The 15,526-nt window shown below is 35.5% G+C and overlaps 1 protein-coding gene across 9 annotated transcripts in view; it reads right to left on the minus strand.

Moving 5' to 3' along the window:
- Positions 1-439: 439 nt before the first annotated feature.
- ROBO1 (roundabout guidance receptor 1) overlaps positions 440-15,526 on the minus strand; it is a 1,150,898-nt gene continuing 1,135,811 nt past the window's right edge. For 8 of the 9 annotated variants that reach the window (XM_040484208.1, XM_040484209.1, XM_040484213.1 and 5 more), the window contains 3 exons: positions 8,950-9,258; positions 3,372-3,568; positions 440-2,118 (listed from right to left, as the gene is read on the minus strand). In XM_040484208.1, the coding sequence (XP_040340142.1) occupies positions 2,104-2,118; positions 3,372-3,568; positions 8,950-9,258 (521 nt within the window). In that variant the 3' untranslated portion in view covers positions 440-2,103. The remainder of the gene's footprint in view (positions 2,119-3,371; positions 3,569-8,949; positions 9,259-15,526) is intronic. The other variant, XM_040484214.1, reaches the window with a different exon arrangement.

Raw genomic sequence — 15,526 nt, forward strand, 5'->3', positions numbered from 1 at the left:
AATTGTTAAAATTTCACATGAACTTGTAAACAAGAAAGCAGATAATTACTAATAAATATTCTGGATAATATAATTTTCTTATTGATGGAACAGAAGTGGCTCAAACTTTATAAATTAGATGTATCATAGTTGAATCCTCACTATTTCAGAAATAGGTTAATTGAAATTCAGATACACATAAAAAACATTTTAGTACATCCTTAATATTAAAATGCTATTTTATGACCAAATGACTTTTAGGTCTTGATTGATCTTACAGCCTTAATTTCCATGGAGTAGAGAATTTTTCCTTATAAGTAAAGCCTCGTTGTTCAGAAAACAGAATTTTTATTCATCTGATAATACAGTGGTGAAATGTTAAGACAGCACAACTTTGTGACTAAATGGAATAAATTTGATCACACAATGAAAAAACAAAAGAAATCAACACAAGAAAGAATGATGTATTTGAGAACATTTTTAATAAATAATGTGACAAAATTACTTTTCTGATTATTGGTTTTCAGTATGCAAAATTATGGCTAAAAATAAGAGGTTTCTTACATGAACATAATGAAAACATTAATCACATGGATTGTTTCCTTAGTACTGCACACCCTTTCTATGTAACTTTCAAATTATCTAAGTGAACACATTTAGTTTTTGGTGAACACCAGCTTTTTCTGTGTGGTTCAGTTTTGTTTGGCTTTGTTTTCCAGTGGGGTCAGGCCTGATACCTGTGTATGAATAAATGTACATTTTTTTCTTCAAATAGCACCAATTATCAAGTCAATGAAATTCATATAACGACAAAAAAGGATCATAAAAATCTACAGTCAGAGGGCATCATTTGGCAATTCAAAGCAAGTAATGCCTCTCTTTGAGCTTATAAGAAAGTCTTATAAGTTTCAACATTGGCCACAACAAACTTAAACCTTTTTTTTCTTTAGGTCCAGGAAAAGTAAGAACCATTGGGTTCATGGCCCACAATAAAGTATGCACGTTACTTCACCACCTGTCATCATTCAAATATTCCAAATACAAACATAGAGCATTAACAAAACAGGTTAAAAACGCTTCTCAACACTTTTTTCAATAAGACAAAAAAGGTTAATAGTTACAATGGTTTACAAATAAAGTTTAGTGATTGTGCTTTTAAAACCAAAAAAAAAAAAAAAAAGATTAAAAACAGTGCATTACAAAAACAAAAATCAAACTTCCTTAAGTGGCACTTCTGAAAGTTGAACTGACACTACCAGAAGAAATTTAGGCCAGTTAAGATAGGGATGTCCTTATTCAATTGGTCATTAAAAACATCCATTGGTTTGTAATATGCATTAATAATTGCATTCAATTGAAAAATAGAACAAGGTTTTTTGCTAGGCTTACTTATGACAATGACTAGACAACCAGAGATCCAACTGGCTTATCCCTACTTATCCAAAAGTATATTTCCAGTAAGAATATACTTCCATTATTGAAATGAAGACAAAATAAAGTACCACCAGGGGTTGCAAAGAGTATATATTTACAATGTTTCTACCCCATTCAAATCGACTTGTGGTTGTTCTGCATGTATTCTATTTTATGTTCTCCCAGCAGAGGGTGGTATGAAAGACTGACTTTAAAATCACGTGAAAATGAAACATGTTTTAATTTGCAGTAGCAGTTGGTTATAGAAAGATTATATCTTGAGAGCCCTTGCCATGAGGTTGATTAGTCAATTTTGTATCTTTGATCAATACTTTGCTATAAAATTGGCTTGATATAGAAGCAGTGCAATGCCATATCTCAGGGGCAAAATGCGAACGAACTGTTTTGTTCTCTCTTGCTGGCTGATGACTGAAGCAAGAAGTCAAGTACTTCCCTTGCTAGAAGTAAAGTGTAATGGTTTGTTCCAACAGCGAGGGGAATAGGGAAGTTCTTCATAGGGATAAGGATCAAACAACAACAATAAAACTCCAATAAAATTTTTAAAAATGGTATTCCAATAAGAGGAATAAAAATGACAATTTTTACACTCTGATTGCACTGAACATTGTATCTGGCGTCATGTGTCATCAGACAAGAGGCATCTTGAGAGATACTTTTCACATTGGATCGCACGAGCCTCTCTGGTTGTCTTCAGCTTTCAGTTTCCTGTAAGAGATAAGTTTTTGGTAAATTTCAAAATCAATCTTATAGTCTTATCTTTATATGGATGTATATGTTTTTATCCTTATAATTTGCGTTTCTTCCTTCATTCCCTGGCATACGTTAAAAAGTGCTCATGGCAACTGATTTCATTTGTCTTTATAGCTGGTTTTGATAGAAGATCCAGTAGTTCTCTACAAGCACCAAACTGTGTTCTACACAATGTTGCAGTATTGGGGTATGTGGGGCAGGAGTGAGAGGGGCAGCAGAAGGTGGATTTCTCTACTTACCCCGTCCCCAACTCAACATTATAGCTCAAATTTTATTGGTTTAAGTATTAGAGTTATTTTTGGTAACTTTTTGTCCCCCAGAAAAGTTCTTCTCCTCAAAAAGACAAGCACAACTTATAAAACAGCTTGTCATCACAACAATTGCAAGAAGAAAATCTTATTCCAAAATTCAAAATCAAGATGTTTTGGGTATTATAGGAAATTCAATTAGATACTATGCCTTAAAATTTTTCATCTTCTATTCTTAAAAGTTTAAGATGAACGTTCATTTAACAATCTACTTGGGTTTAAATATATTTGTAAGAAGAGAAATTTGTCCTCAACTTGTTTACTATTATTATTAAATGGAGGAAACATGGCCTTAAAAGTTGGTTTATTTTGACTTACTGCCAATTCTATCTTGTATTGCTATCTATAAATTCCAACAAAGGAGTATATATTTGACTCAAACAGTGTTCTCTTCTGGGAAGGTTAATGTCAAGGATCATGTTCTCATTGGAATTAAGGTGGAAGAATTAAGGTGGAAGATAGTTGGTCCAATCAGTTAGACTAACCCCAGTGATTACTAGGGCGGCAGATAACACAGGCTAAGCACTCTCATTTACATCCTTATAACTCTGTCACCTTACTGGTTTTTACAACGTACTACAATACAGTACTATACAATATATTATCTAGAGAAATAGTTCTTATTTCCTAACAACATGTTTGCCATATAAACTTCTTATATGAATATCTGCAGATGAACATGACCTCTAGATCCAAAAAGAAACTGTTACCACCATTTAAAACATTGGAATGCATTTCAAGAAAATCATTAAATTCACAGAAGTTTAGTCTCTGGTATCACTAACATTGGCATTTGTGGTAAAACAGAAACATTTCTATGGCCTGATATATATTTCTAAATTTGAGGCTGATTTAATAACTAGCATAATGCTGAGAAACTTGGAAAAAAATTATAGATACCTCTAATTCTTCATTATTATCTTCTCCTCTTTCATATCCTCCAAGAACCTGCATTTCTGCAATATTTCTTCGACCTACATTTGCTTGTTCTCTTTGTCTGCTTCCTGATCCTCTTGATGACATTGAGCTTGAAGAACTAGGATCTCTGGGATTATTTGATGTCGGAAAAGTAGGTCTACAGTAAGGTAGAATATCCTCTGTGTAATGAAATATAGTAAGTGCATATGAACACCATTATGCATTTTCATTGTATAATGTATCATCACTTACGTCTGTAATTTTGAATGGGGAAGCACCAGTGTTTTTGAGGAGTAAGTGAGGATATTTTATAACAATAATTGAAAAGCAGCATTGTCATGAAAATGAAAATAACAAGTCTTGTCTTCCTGGTAGTGGTTGGCGTTCAGGTTGGTTTCACTCACAAGCTCCTGACTACCTCAAACTCACTTGGGACCAAATTCATTAAGAGGTAAACCAAACCTAGAATCAGACAGAGCTTCCAGTTCTCTCCTTCACTATGTGATATCCAATTATTTTAGGCCTTAGTTTCCACTTTTCTAAGAAAAAGTATTAATAATATGTATACCCAGAGGAGTCCCTAGTGTTGCTGTAAAAACAGAGGAGATAATGAAATCTCTATGCAAATTATGAAAGATCATTTTCAGGCACTGATAAAAACAAAGCCCAGTTTCCTCAAACTACCAAAACAGAATCAAGCCCAGGTTCACTTTCGAGACAACCTCCATCTTCACATTGTATTTACATTGTGGAACCTTGAATCTCAGAAGTTTGCCACATCGCTAGCTCAAAACACAAGCTACTCTAATTAAACACCATCTTCTAAATTTCTATCTTCTTACTCCTTTAAATTTGGTGCTGCTTGTATTGATGCCTCCACCAGTTGCTCACTTCTCTCTAAAGCCTATTCCCTCCACTCTTTGGACACCAAACACACGAAAAACCAACTCTTCTATATTCATTTCCCCTCCCCCTCCAAATGCTTCTACTGTCCACGCTGCCTGGATGCAATCTGATTTCCCCTGAGGTTTCCACACAAGCTCTCTCCAGTAGAATGAGGAAGGTTTGCCTCTTATCCCAACTAGCACCAGTTCGAAGTCAATACTCCCTGACCTTTGCACAAAACATTCTCTTCCTGGGAAGGTCAACGACTCTACTAATGTCACCTGTTTAGTCCTCCTTGATGGCACCTTTCTCCATCCATTCTACTCATTACAACTTCTACCCATCATCCAGGTTCTGACTTGCTGGGGTCTCACAGTCCATGAAGACCACTGTTCCTGCATCCTTGCCTCATAGCACTTGCACTCCTGTGACCTGCATCTTCTGTCCCTGTTTTACCAATCTTTTTCTCTCAATTGACTGTAATTTTTGTCAATCTCCAATATAAAATCTGTCTTTTGCTAAAAAATTTCCTGTTAAGCCTGTGCTCTACGTGAATCAATACCTTCTTTCTGTCCTTAATGCTCAACAAAGCTTCTTGAATTTAGACTCAACAGTGGTAGATGCAACTCCCATTTACTCTGGATCGCACTGAAATCTATGCACGCCCACATTACCACTATGAAAGAGAAAACTCACTGTTGACTTTGAAAACGCTAATCATGTTTCAGCCCTTATGTCTCTGGACTTCTCGCTGCCTTCATCTGGAAACCACTATCAATTTAAACATCACTACTCCCAGCTTCTAGTTCTCTTCCTTCCTGGACAGTTTTCTGTGGGCTCTTCCTATAGAGTGCCTCATACATGTTGATGCCCTGCAAATTTCTACTTTTACCCTAGTGTATACATACACATTTTTCTCCCACTCACTCTGGGTAATTTCATCCATTGTCACAAATTGTAACCTTTTCTAGAATGTAACTGTCATGGGGGCAGGTATTTTTCTGTGTTTTGTGTTTTGATATACTCTCAACTTGACATATAACAGGTCATTGATAAATAGTTTTGAGTGAATGAGTGGATTTAATTACTATTTTATTATGATAAATCATTAATTTATATTTCCAATTTTTGAATTATGTTGAATACTTCCTCTTAAGCGTCCCTCAAACTCACTATGTCGAACATTGACTTCATCATGTCCACTCCTTTCTTCTCTTCTGGATTCTCTAATATAGTTAATGACAACACTAATTATTAAGAAAACAAACACAGAAAACTGAAATTATTTTAGAGTGTTCCCTGCCTTCCAACAACCTTCCAGCACTCCTTCAATGTACCTTTTCCACACATTCAAATATACACAGGTGAGCCTGACTTTTAACACAAAAAAATGTTAATGTTGAATTTTCCTACTCACTCATCTCTGTTCCTATAGCCTGGTTTATATTCGCCACATCTCTTGTCCAGGTGTTTATCTTCCAATAGATCTCTGTGTCTTGAGCTATTCCTCTCTAAAACATATTCACTCAGCTGCCTTCTTATAGGAACTACAGGCACTCTATGACTTAAACTTACATTTACCTCAAGAGCTTCCTCTTTGACCACATTTACTATCTTAGTCACAGTGAATTTATAATCTTCTTAATGTACCTCAAAGCTTTTCATGCTGAGTTTCTCTGCCAGAACAATCTATTCACTCTTCTTACTCAAGTAAAACTCCACCCACCCCGGTCACTCAGCTTATGTGTTATTTCCACCAGGAAAGATCAAGAAGTCGTTTTCTACCTCACGTCCCCACAAGACTGGGCTAACTGTCCCTTCTCTGGACTCTCAAGTATCACAGCATCATAAACGTTATACCAAATATGAATATGTCTGTGAATCTACAGATAACCTGTCTCCAACTCCGACTGTAAGCTTCTTGAGGTCAAGGTTCATACTTACACATAAATCTCAAGACCAGTACAATGCTTTATACTGCAGTGGATGTTTGATATATGTAGAAATAAATTGAACTAATTGAGGTAAATGTCAGCAAAACAATCAGTCATTCAAGTCTAGAAGACCACTCTCTTTAATTAAAAAATGACCATTCATTACACATGTAAATCAGGGTGCCTCTTTCATTTTAAATAATGTCAACTGAATTATGAAGGTGAAAATTATAGCAATGCATAGAAACAATCATTTAATGACACATATACACAGAGTTATGGTTCAAATCAGAATTTGGGAAAGCAAGACATAAAATAATAATCTGGTCAGTGTAACTCAGTGCTCTCCATGAAATAGGGTCCCTTGTTTCTAGATTAATAGTGCCAGCAATAGTTCTTTAGTTAGAAATATTTTTATAACACAAAGGACAACTTATTAAAAGTCTAAAGATGGATAAAATAATTCCATCTCTCTGTTCTAATTCTGTATACACCAATATCTTTCCAGGTTTGTAAGTTGTTTTTTCTTCCCTGAAAAATCCCACCTGCTTTGGAGGAAGCTTACTTGTAGCAGCAAATTGGTTTATACTTTCAGGCCACATATAAACTTCATAATTTATGTCATGGCATTGTATTTATAAGTCACTACTTGGAGTATAGAATAGATCAAAGAGTCAGAGTCAGATCACATTTTGCTTAAATGATAACAAGCAAGCTAAGTTTTTCAAACTTTGGATTGTGGTAATAACACCAAGTACTTTGTGCTCATATAGTGGGGGCGTCCACCCCCACTCATCACTTTGTTGCTGAGTACATGCCTAGATTAGGAGTTCAGGCTTCCTGTCACATAAGAGAGTGAAACTGACTCCCATTTTGAAAGGACATTGCTAATGACCAGGTGCCCATAATAAAAAGAATGAGAGTTTGATGTCTAATTTTATCACAACATATCTATTAAAATACAGCAGTAGTTGTACAGGCTTCTCAGATTCATTACCCTACCACTCTTTTCTGACTATGACCAATCTTCCCTTTATTATATTTCTTTCTCCTAAATGGTTGCTTTTCCTTAGTATCTAATAATGCTCAAATACACTATCCTAAAGCATTTCTACAAATTCTGCCTTCCTGGCAAACTTGTTCCCAACCTCTTCTCTTCCCAGCCTTCTGAAAAGGGCTCATCACCTCCCTTACAACTCCTTAGAGTCTGGCATCTATTCTGACTACTCTACTAAAAACAGTTCAAATACCACCCACAAATAACATATTACAAAATCCTTAGGCATCCTCTCCCCATCCTCCACCTCCTGTTAACATCCAACTTTCAGTTCTGTGTGGCATTTTAGATTTCTTCCTGTCTTAAAATTTCCTCCTCCATTCTTTCTAGGACACTATTTTCTCTGGCTTAGAGATCTTGATTATTTTATATCTCTGGGTGGATCCATCTTAGTTTCCACTATAGAAAGTCATTCTTGTGCCTAGTCTTTAAATATAATCACTGCTGATTATTGGTGCATTGAAACTGGCTCACACGTTCTCAGCAAAAGAAGAGTAACCAAGTCTTCCCAACTCCACATTCACTGACTTCATATTAGCAGCTTGAAACCAGCTGTCTTGGGAGTAACTACCCAACAGAAGTATGTAAATGGGCACAAATTAGGATTTTGCTCTGCTTTCCTCCCAGAGAATTGATTGCGCAGCTTTAACCTATATATCACTGTTGATAATTTAGCCTTTGTAATTCACACAATTTGACTCTGTGTTGCTGTTTCTAAAATCCACTCTCTACTCACAACCTTTCCCCCTGATCTTTAAACTCAGTTGTCTAAAGTCTTATTGATTTTCTTCATATCTGGGTTCTTGTCAGCACCTTAATCCATTCAACGTTGAAAATATTTTCCCTTAGAAATCTTTTCTGTTTTGTTTTCTTACATTGGTTAGTACAATTATATTCCACTAGTCAGCAGGGCCATCTAATTAACATTTGAGTAACTTCTGCTTTACTCCATAGTTTCAGTCTATTTTCTACTTTCGATTAGTCACCAATTCCTACTGGCTCTATCTCTGACATGCCAGTGGAGGCTGTTCTCTCCTTTATTTCCCCACATACCTATTTTAATTCAGTGTTTTCCTATCTTATACCTAGATATTTTACAGTGACCTGATACTTTCATCTACTAGATTGCAGTCTCTTCCTTCACTATAGAGTGCTGCCAATTCTTTTTCTAAACATCTGATTCTGTCATTTCTTGCTCAAAATTCTTTGCTGGCTCACCACTGATTATATCATAAACCTCACAGTCTAGAGTCACATTCCCAGCCTTGCCAATCTGGCCCAACCACCTCTCTAGTTTTATCTTTCATTATCTGTGCCAGGCCCGAAGCAACCTATTCTCTGGTCAAACTGGAAATTAAAGTTCCCCAAACATAGGTTTTTACACTTACATGTTTTTTCTCCACTTATTTCCTTTATCTGCTATCCCCTTCTCCCTGTTTAACCTGTTGAAATCATGCTTTCCCTTAAAACCCAATTCAAATGACACCTCTCCAAGGAAGTCTTATATAATGTTATGAATTTAATTTACTTATATTAAAATTATTTGAGTACATGCTTGTCTCCTCCATTAGAGACCAAATTTCTAAATCTTATCCATTTTCATATGGCTCACGAGAACCTAACAGTGTAACTTACAAAATATATGTTCAATCTATATTTATTTGCTGTATGAATAAATCAGTACCTTGGATGAGATGAGTCTTTGCTGGTGGAAGGTCGCGTTTTGCTGCCTTGTTTCCTCGTCCTTTCCCATCATTTTGCTGCTCCTGTGCTTCTCTGGTATCACCTGGATTTGTTCTCATATCTGCAACTTGTCTTCCATCCAATACTTCTCTCCCCTTGTAGCTGCCTACTTTTCTATCTGATGATCTGTCTGTTCTTGCTTCTATAGAAGGTAGTTTGGGTGCCATTACAGGTCGTACCTCCAGCTGTGCCTTGGATTGGACAGTGGGTGACTTTATAGCAGGTGGTGGCACCGGAGGAGGTGGAAGATCTAGAAAGAAAAATTTAAAATACTGTAAAAGTCTACCACTTACACTTAAATGTTAGTATTACCATTGGATTCACATTCAATTGTGAGGTAATACATCTTAAATGAACTGGAACATTTGAAGGCAACGAAGGAACAAGAAGATCAACAATTTCAATCTATCCTCATTGTTATATGGCACAAAAATAGTGAATCATAGAGCTGGGACTTAAAGATTACCAAGTCTTGGGATAGCTAATATAGGCATATGTGCTCAAACTCTCTCTCCCCCAACCATGACAGACCTTCTTAATTGATTTCAGTGAAATGTTCCTGGTCCCAAATGCATACCCTTACTCTTCAGGCAACCACTTCAAATTGATTGAGGTTGGCACTTGAGTTGAGACGTATTTGCCATCTCTAATCTAGCCTAAATCTCTTCTCATTCTGTAAAAAGGGTAACTTGAACACACAGACCATAGGTTTTCAACCTCAAATCTAGATGTGATCAGAGCTAGGACCAATGCCCTTAGATTCTTAATTTCTGGTTCAGTATTCCTTATATTATTACATTCTATTTTGTATTTATAATTTACCATCCATTGATGGGATTGCTGCACTTTGTATCTGCACCCAGAGGTTTTACACCAGCTAATCTCTGGTATAAATGTAAGTTAATTTCATCTACCTATCACTTTATACACACTTTATGCACACATTTTTTCTATAATTCAAAGTCTTATAGACATACCTAAGGATACAAGTAGGTAAAAATTTGATATCTAGAAAATTTACATTCTTTAAGGGGTGCTACCTTTGCCCCCATGTACATTTTAGGGAACAGAAATAGATATCCTAATAATAGTTGGAAAGTTAGAAGAATATGAAGAGATTCTAGTTTTAGGTTGTTCTGCCTTTCGCATGGAAAGGTTTGAATACAATTTGTAATAGCTCAGGTAAGTAATGATAGAGGATGTAACTGCATTGGTGGCTGTTCAGATGAAGAAATGTATTTGAGAAAGGTTAAGAAAGAAAAATCAATATCATTTAATGATCAATGGAATCTAGCAGGGAAAGGACAGGAAAGAATCTAAAATGACATTTACGATTTTCACCATAGTTGACTAGGTGGATGACAGAAACTTCACTGAAGATAAGGAAGGAGGGGACGAGAAAGAGATGGCCCACAGAGGAAGAGGAGGAGTTCAGTTTTACGAAAGTGAAAAGGAGGAGACTTTGAAGTACCTAGATAGAGATGTTCAACAGGTTTTTGTACATAGAATCTGAGTTTCAAGAGAGGTCAAGACCAGAGATACAGAGATTTGGTAATTATCAGCATGGCTTTTTCAATCATGAGTTCAGAAATGGTAATGTTTTCAGATTTGAAGAGGAATACCTAAATGATAGAATAAATTAACTAAAAAGTGTTTATAAAACATGCATTAAATGCTTAGTATTAAAAAATCAACATTCTAAACAAAAAATTTGCATTTACATTCTAAAAATAAATCAAAAGTACATAAGAACTTGAAAGTACAACCCCTCGTATATCTCCATCTCCATTTCAAATACTCAATATTGATTATGTGGAAGTAATCAGTTTGAATATGTTTGTATAGATCATTCCAGAAATTATTTAGACACACAAATCAGGCATATTTGTGTTGCATAATTCCATGGAGCATCATTCACATCAGGGACTATATAAATTGGCCACACCTTGGTGGTACAGTGCCAGTCTACTCACCCCTATGTGGTGGCAAAAAGTACCACGTGAAAATATGTAGCCTTTCTCTCTTATTGACATAAGGAGAATTGCACTTTTTTCACCTAACTGTGTAGTTGTATACATTTCCCTATGTGTACATACAGCTCTACCTCTTTTTTTGAAAACTTCGTATAATCCTCTGTTTTATGAGTATATCATTATTTATTTAGCCAATCCGTACAGAGGAATATTTAGGTTGTTTCTGTATGTTTTACCATTACTGACAATGTTCTGTTGACTATCATTTACATATGCCAGCATGAGAAATTCTTGAATATTAAAATATTCTTAGAAATTCTTAATAGCAAATTAAGAGTTCTAGGACACAATCAGTGTTTCTTATTCTCATATTTTTTTAAAAAGAATTAATTTTATCCCTAAAGTAACTTTTTTCTTAACTATATTATTTTGACATTACATGCTAAAACAAGGCATCGAATTCACTGTATTGGTTTCTGAAAGCAGAAATTTTGAGGTACCATCTTCCTACCAGCTATTTTACTTAGGACTCCATTATTAAAAGTGGTCCGTCCATCTTTTACCTGCATTTTGTTGTTGTTGTTAGTTCTCATGGCTCATTATGTTCTAGTTTCATATAAATAGCCTCTAAACATTACCTAAAATGGTGGCCAGAGAAAAGCCAATGTACTAACTTTCTCCTGATTCTACTAAATGACATTTTTTTTGTCTTACAACATATATTACCAGTGCCATTGTGCCTGATTTTCCTCTTCACTACTTTAATGGATTTAAAAAAAAAAAAACGATACTTAAAAAAAAAGGTACCATCATGAGAGTCCTCCCTCATCTGCTACTTGTTTAGCAAAAATAACCAAAAAGAGAGAGCTAAAAAATAGACTGTCCTTAGTGGCTCAAAGCCAAGAGACCCAAGGCAGAGTGGTTCTATGTTCAGACGGAGCCTGGGACTGGCAATGAAAGAAGGAGAAAAGTCTAATTGAGAGCATACCTGGCAGCAGATGGAGTGAGTGCCGGCAGGCTCATTTCTGCACCATCTCCTTGCTACAGATTTAAACCCCAAATTGCAAACACAGACTATCAAGCTGGCACAAAGTAACTGCCACTATCATCAAATCATAAAATGTCTGGGCTCCTCAGATACCAAAGCTAATGATTACCACTATTATAAGATCATACAAAATCTTGGGAATACAGGACTCTCGAGACACAATCTATTTCCAGAAGCTCTATGACACAGGTAGAAAATGAGAAGAGAACCCAATGGTAATTTTAAGAGTTCTAACTTCCTATATATAATTGCTTCTGTATCTAATTGACAATGAGAGGTAAATGCTTGCAGGTTTTGTTTCTTATACAAATCGGTTACCAAATAAAAATTTTCAGGTATTATAAAATGATTATTGAGTCAAAGCAGGGATTATTATAGTATGAACAACTTTATGTTTCACAAAATGATAAATAGTACTTTCACCCAGTTCATACCAAGAGTAACAAACAGGATCATGGGCATGTTATATGTATGTACAGACTCTTTATATAATCATATAAACATCATTCTTTCCGTAATACTTTCCAAATACCAACATAATGTATATAAAGTAATATGTAAAGCATGTGCATGTAGACAGTTCTGCCAGCATTAACTCGCTATGGAGATCAAACACTCTATTTACTTAACCGCTTAAAGTCCCAAGACCTTGTAATTAATGATAAATCAAGTCAAAATAACATCATTCCAAAGAGGGTGGTGAATTTATAATTTATGAAAAGTAGGGCTAGAGAAATAATGTAGATTTGGTTTTTAAATCAAGTATGTAAATGCATCGAAAGGGTTGAAAAGAGGGGGTGGGAAGAATCTATTAGAAGGTCCTAGAAATGCACTTATGCTTGGCTTTAACTTGCAAAGACTCTGACTGATAAATATTCATATATTTTAATCCTACCCTTCATCTGGGTTAAACTTGTAAGCAGCAAATATGAAATAAGTAAATCGATTCTGCCTGTCATTGTGACTATAGCATACAGTACTCTGTTGTACACTGAGTACTCCCTGGGTCTCCAAGAGGTGTAGTATTTACATACAGAGTAAGGTATGGTCACCGTGCCGTGTGCCATCAGGAGGCTCAAGGGCTACTATAGGCTGAATTGTGTCCCCTCAAAATTCACATGTTTAAATCTTAACCCCTTGTGCCTCAGATAGAGACTGTATTTGGAGACAGGATCTTTAAAGAGGTAAAGTAAAATGAGGTCCTTGGGGTGGGTCTTAATTCAATCTAACTGGTTTCCTTATAAGAGGAGATTAGGACACACACAGAGATTGAAAGAAGACTGACTAAATACACAAGGGGACCATGGCCATCTACAAGCCAAGGAGAGAGGCCTCAGAAGAAACCACCCTTGCTGACACCTTGATCTTGGACTTTTTGTCTCCAAAGTTGTGAGAAAATAAACTTTCATCATTGAAGTCACTGGTTTATAGCACTTTGTTATGTCAGCCCTAGAAACTAATATAGCTGTTGACAGACAAGAATCATAGTAAACTACTCTTCATCAGCTCAGACACAGCCACTCTTTAGCCTTCTATATGTAGTTTACAAAAGTTCTACGAAGCAAGTACATAATTTGAAGCATATTTTACAAAGTAAAGACACTACAAACTCAAGACTGATATATTATACTATATTCTGAAAATAGTTAACAAAGGAATTCTATTGATAGTCATCAAACTCATCCATCATAGTTAAGATTTTAATCATCAAAAAACAAAAATTAAAAAAAAACCCTCCATGTCTTACGAACATGTTTAATGCATATTAAAAAAAATTTAATGTTTATTTTTGAGAGACAGAGAGAGAGAGAGAGAGAGAGAGAGAGAGAGAGAGAGCAAGGGGCAGAGAGAGAGGGAGACACATAATCAGAAGCAGGCTCCAGGCTCTGAGCTGTCAACACAGAGCCTGATGCGGGTCTTGAACCCACAAACCGGGAAGATTATGACCCGAGCCAAAGTCTGATGCTTAACCAACTGAGCCACCCTTGTGCCTCATGTTTAATGCACATTTTAACAATTGGCAACTCTAAATTCTTTCTTTTCCCCTCCCCTTTCTCTTTCTTAATAAATTGTACAAATTGTGTCTGCCACTGAGTTTCTTCATGAAATAGTCTATGATTTTTTCTTCAAACAATGCAGTATAGTATTTTGAGAAAATAATTTCTGAGAAAATGACTTTGGTTTCCATGTCATAGCCACTGCTAACAAGACTATGTGCATTTCTCTTATTTGATGCATAAAAAAGTATTTGCGTTTACTTGATTTTACTTAATCAATATGTATTGTGGGATATGCATAAAGTAACACACATATTTTGGTATTTTTTTCTTCATCAAATCAGAAAGTGTCCAGAATTAAACTCAAGACTTTTTGGTACAATAAACATCACTAAGAGACAGATGGTTATCAAAATGCTGAAAGGAAGTTAAAGCTAAAATTGTAAAAATAACTTTAGTCATATCTCCTCATTTTATCTATTTTTATGACTTTGGGAAAATAATTATTGGCTTCTACAAGACTTTAGATCCATGATAATTTTGCATAATCACTTTTGTGAAATAAACAATGAAAAATCCAAATAACATTTCAAATTAATGTTTTGGCTTTAACCATTTCAATGTATTTCTTTGGTATTCTAAAATTAACTTTGAAAAAATAACTTAGGTGTTTCATCGTTCAGTGTAACAGTTACTATTCCGGGATGAGTTAGAATTCATATTTAATTATTAAGCACATTGAAAAAAGTACTGCAGAATGCGGGACAATAAATACAGATCACAATTTTCAAGCATAGTGTAGTTCATAACTGTGTTACCATGCCCTTTAACTCGGCATGTTCACATTATTTAAAACATTTTGAAAAAGCATCACTGAGCACTAGAAGTCCCTGAAAACAAGTGTAAAGAATGAGGTAGAAAGAGCTACACAAAGCTGTAGGTCAGATTTTCTCCCTTATGTATTTAACGTAGATATGTTTATATCAAGGTTTGATGTTCGACCAGTTTTCCAGTTTTTCAGTCAGGAGCGCCCTCTCCCAGATAATAAAAACTGATAGGACAGCTATAAAACTTGTAAAATGCCATTACAGGGGTCCCATAAATGTAAAACTGCCGATAGAGTTTGGGGATTTACACCTAGTGTTTGTCCCTTCACAGAGGCAAACATTCACAAAGCCACTGTAATAACCCTTCAAAATCAGATAATATTCTGACAGCTCAGTTTCACTGACAAAAGAGTCCTGGGCAGAAGCCAGGAGGCCCAGGTGCGCTGTGTCATGCCAGTATTTAATGTAGTCTAATATCAGATAGATGCTAGTGAGAGAAAATACTCTGAATAAAGTACAGATAATAGCATGGACAGCCACTCATTGCAAAATTACTTGTGCTCATCATGCTGGGAGCTTTGTATTAAATTTTTCTGTCAAGTGGCAGGAATCACAGGGAAAAGTGCCTCAGAAAACTCTCCTTGTAACCTCGGATAAGGATCTATAATATTAG

This window comes from Herpailurus yagouaroundi, unplaced genomic scaffold, assembly GCF_014898765.1.
Source record: "Herpailurus yagouaroundi ecotype Mexico unplaced genomic scaffold, PumYag 162, whole genome shotgun sequence".
Lineage (NCBI taxonomy): Eukaryota > Metazoa > Chordata > Mammalia > Carnivora > Felidae > Herpailurus > Herpailurus yagouaroundi.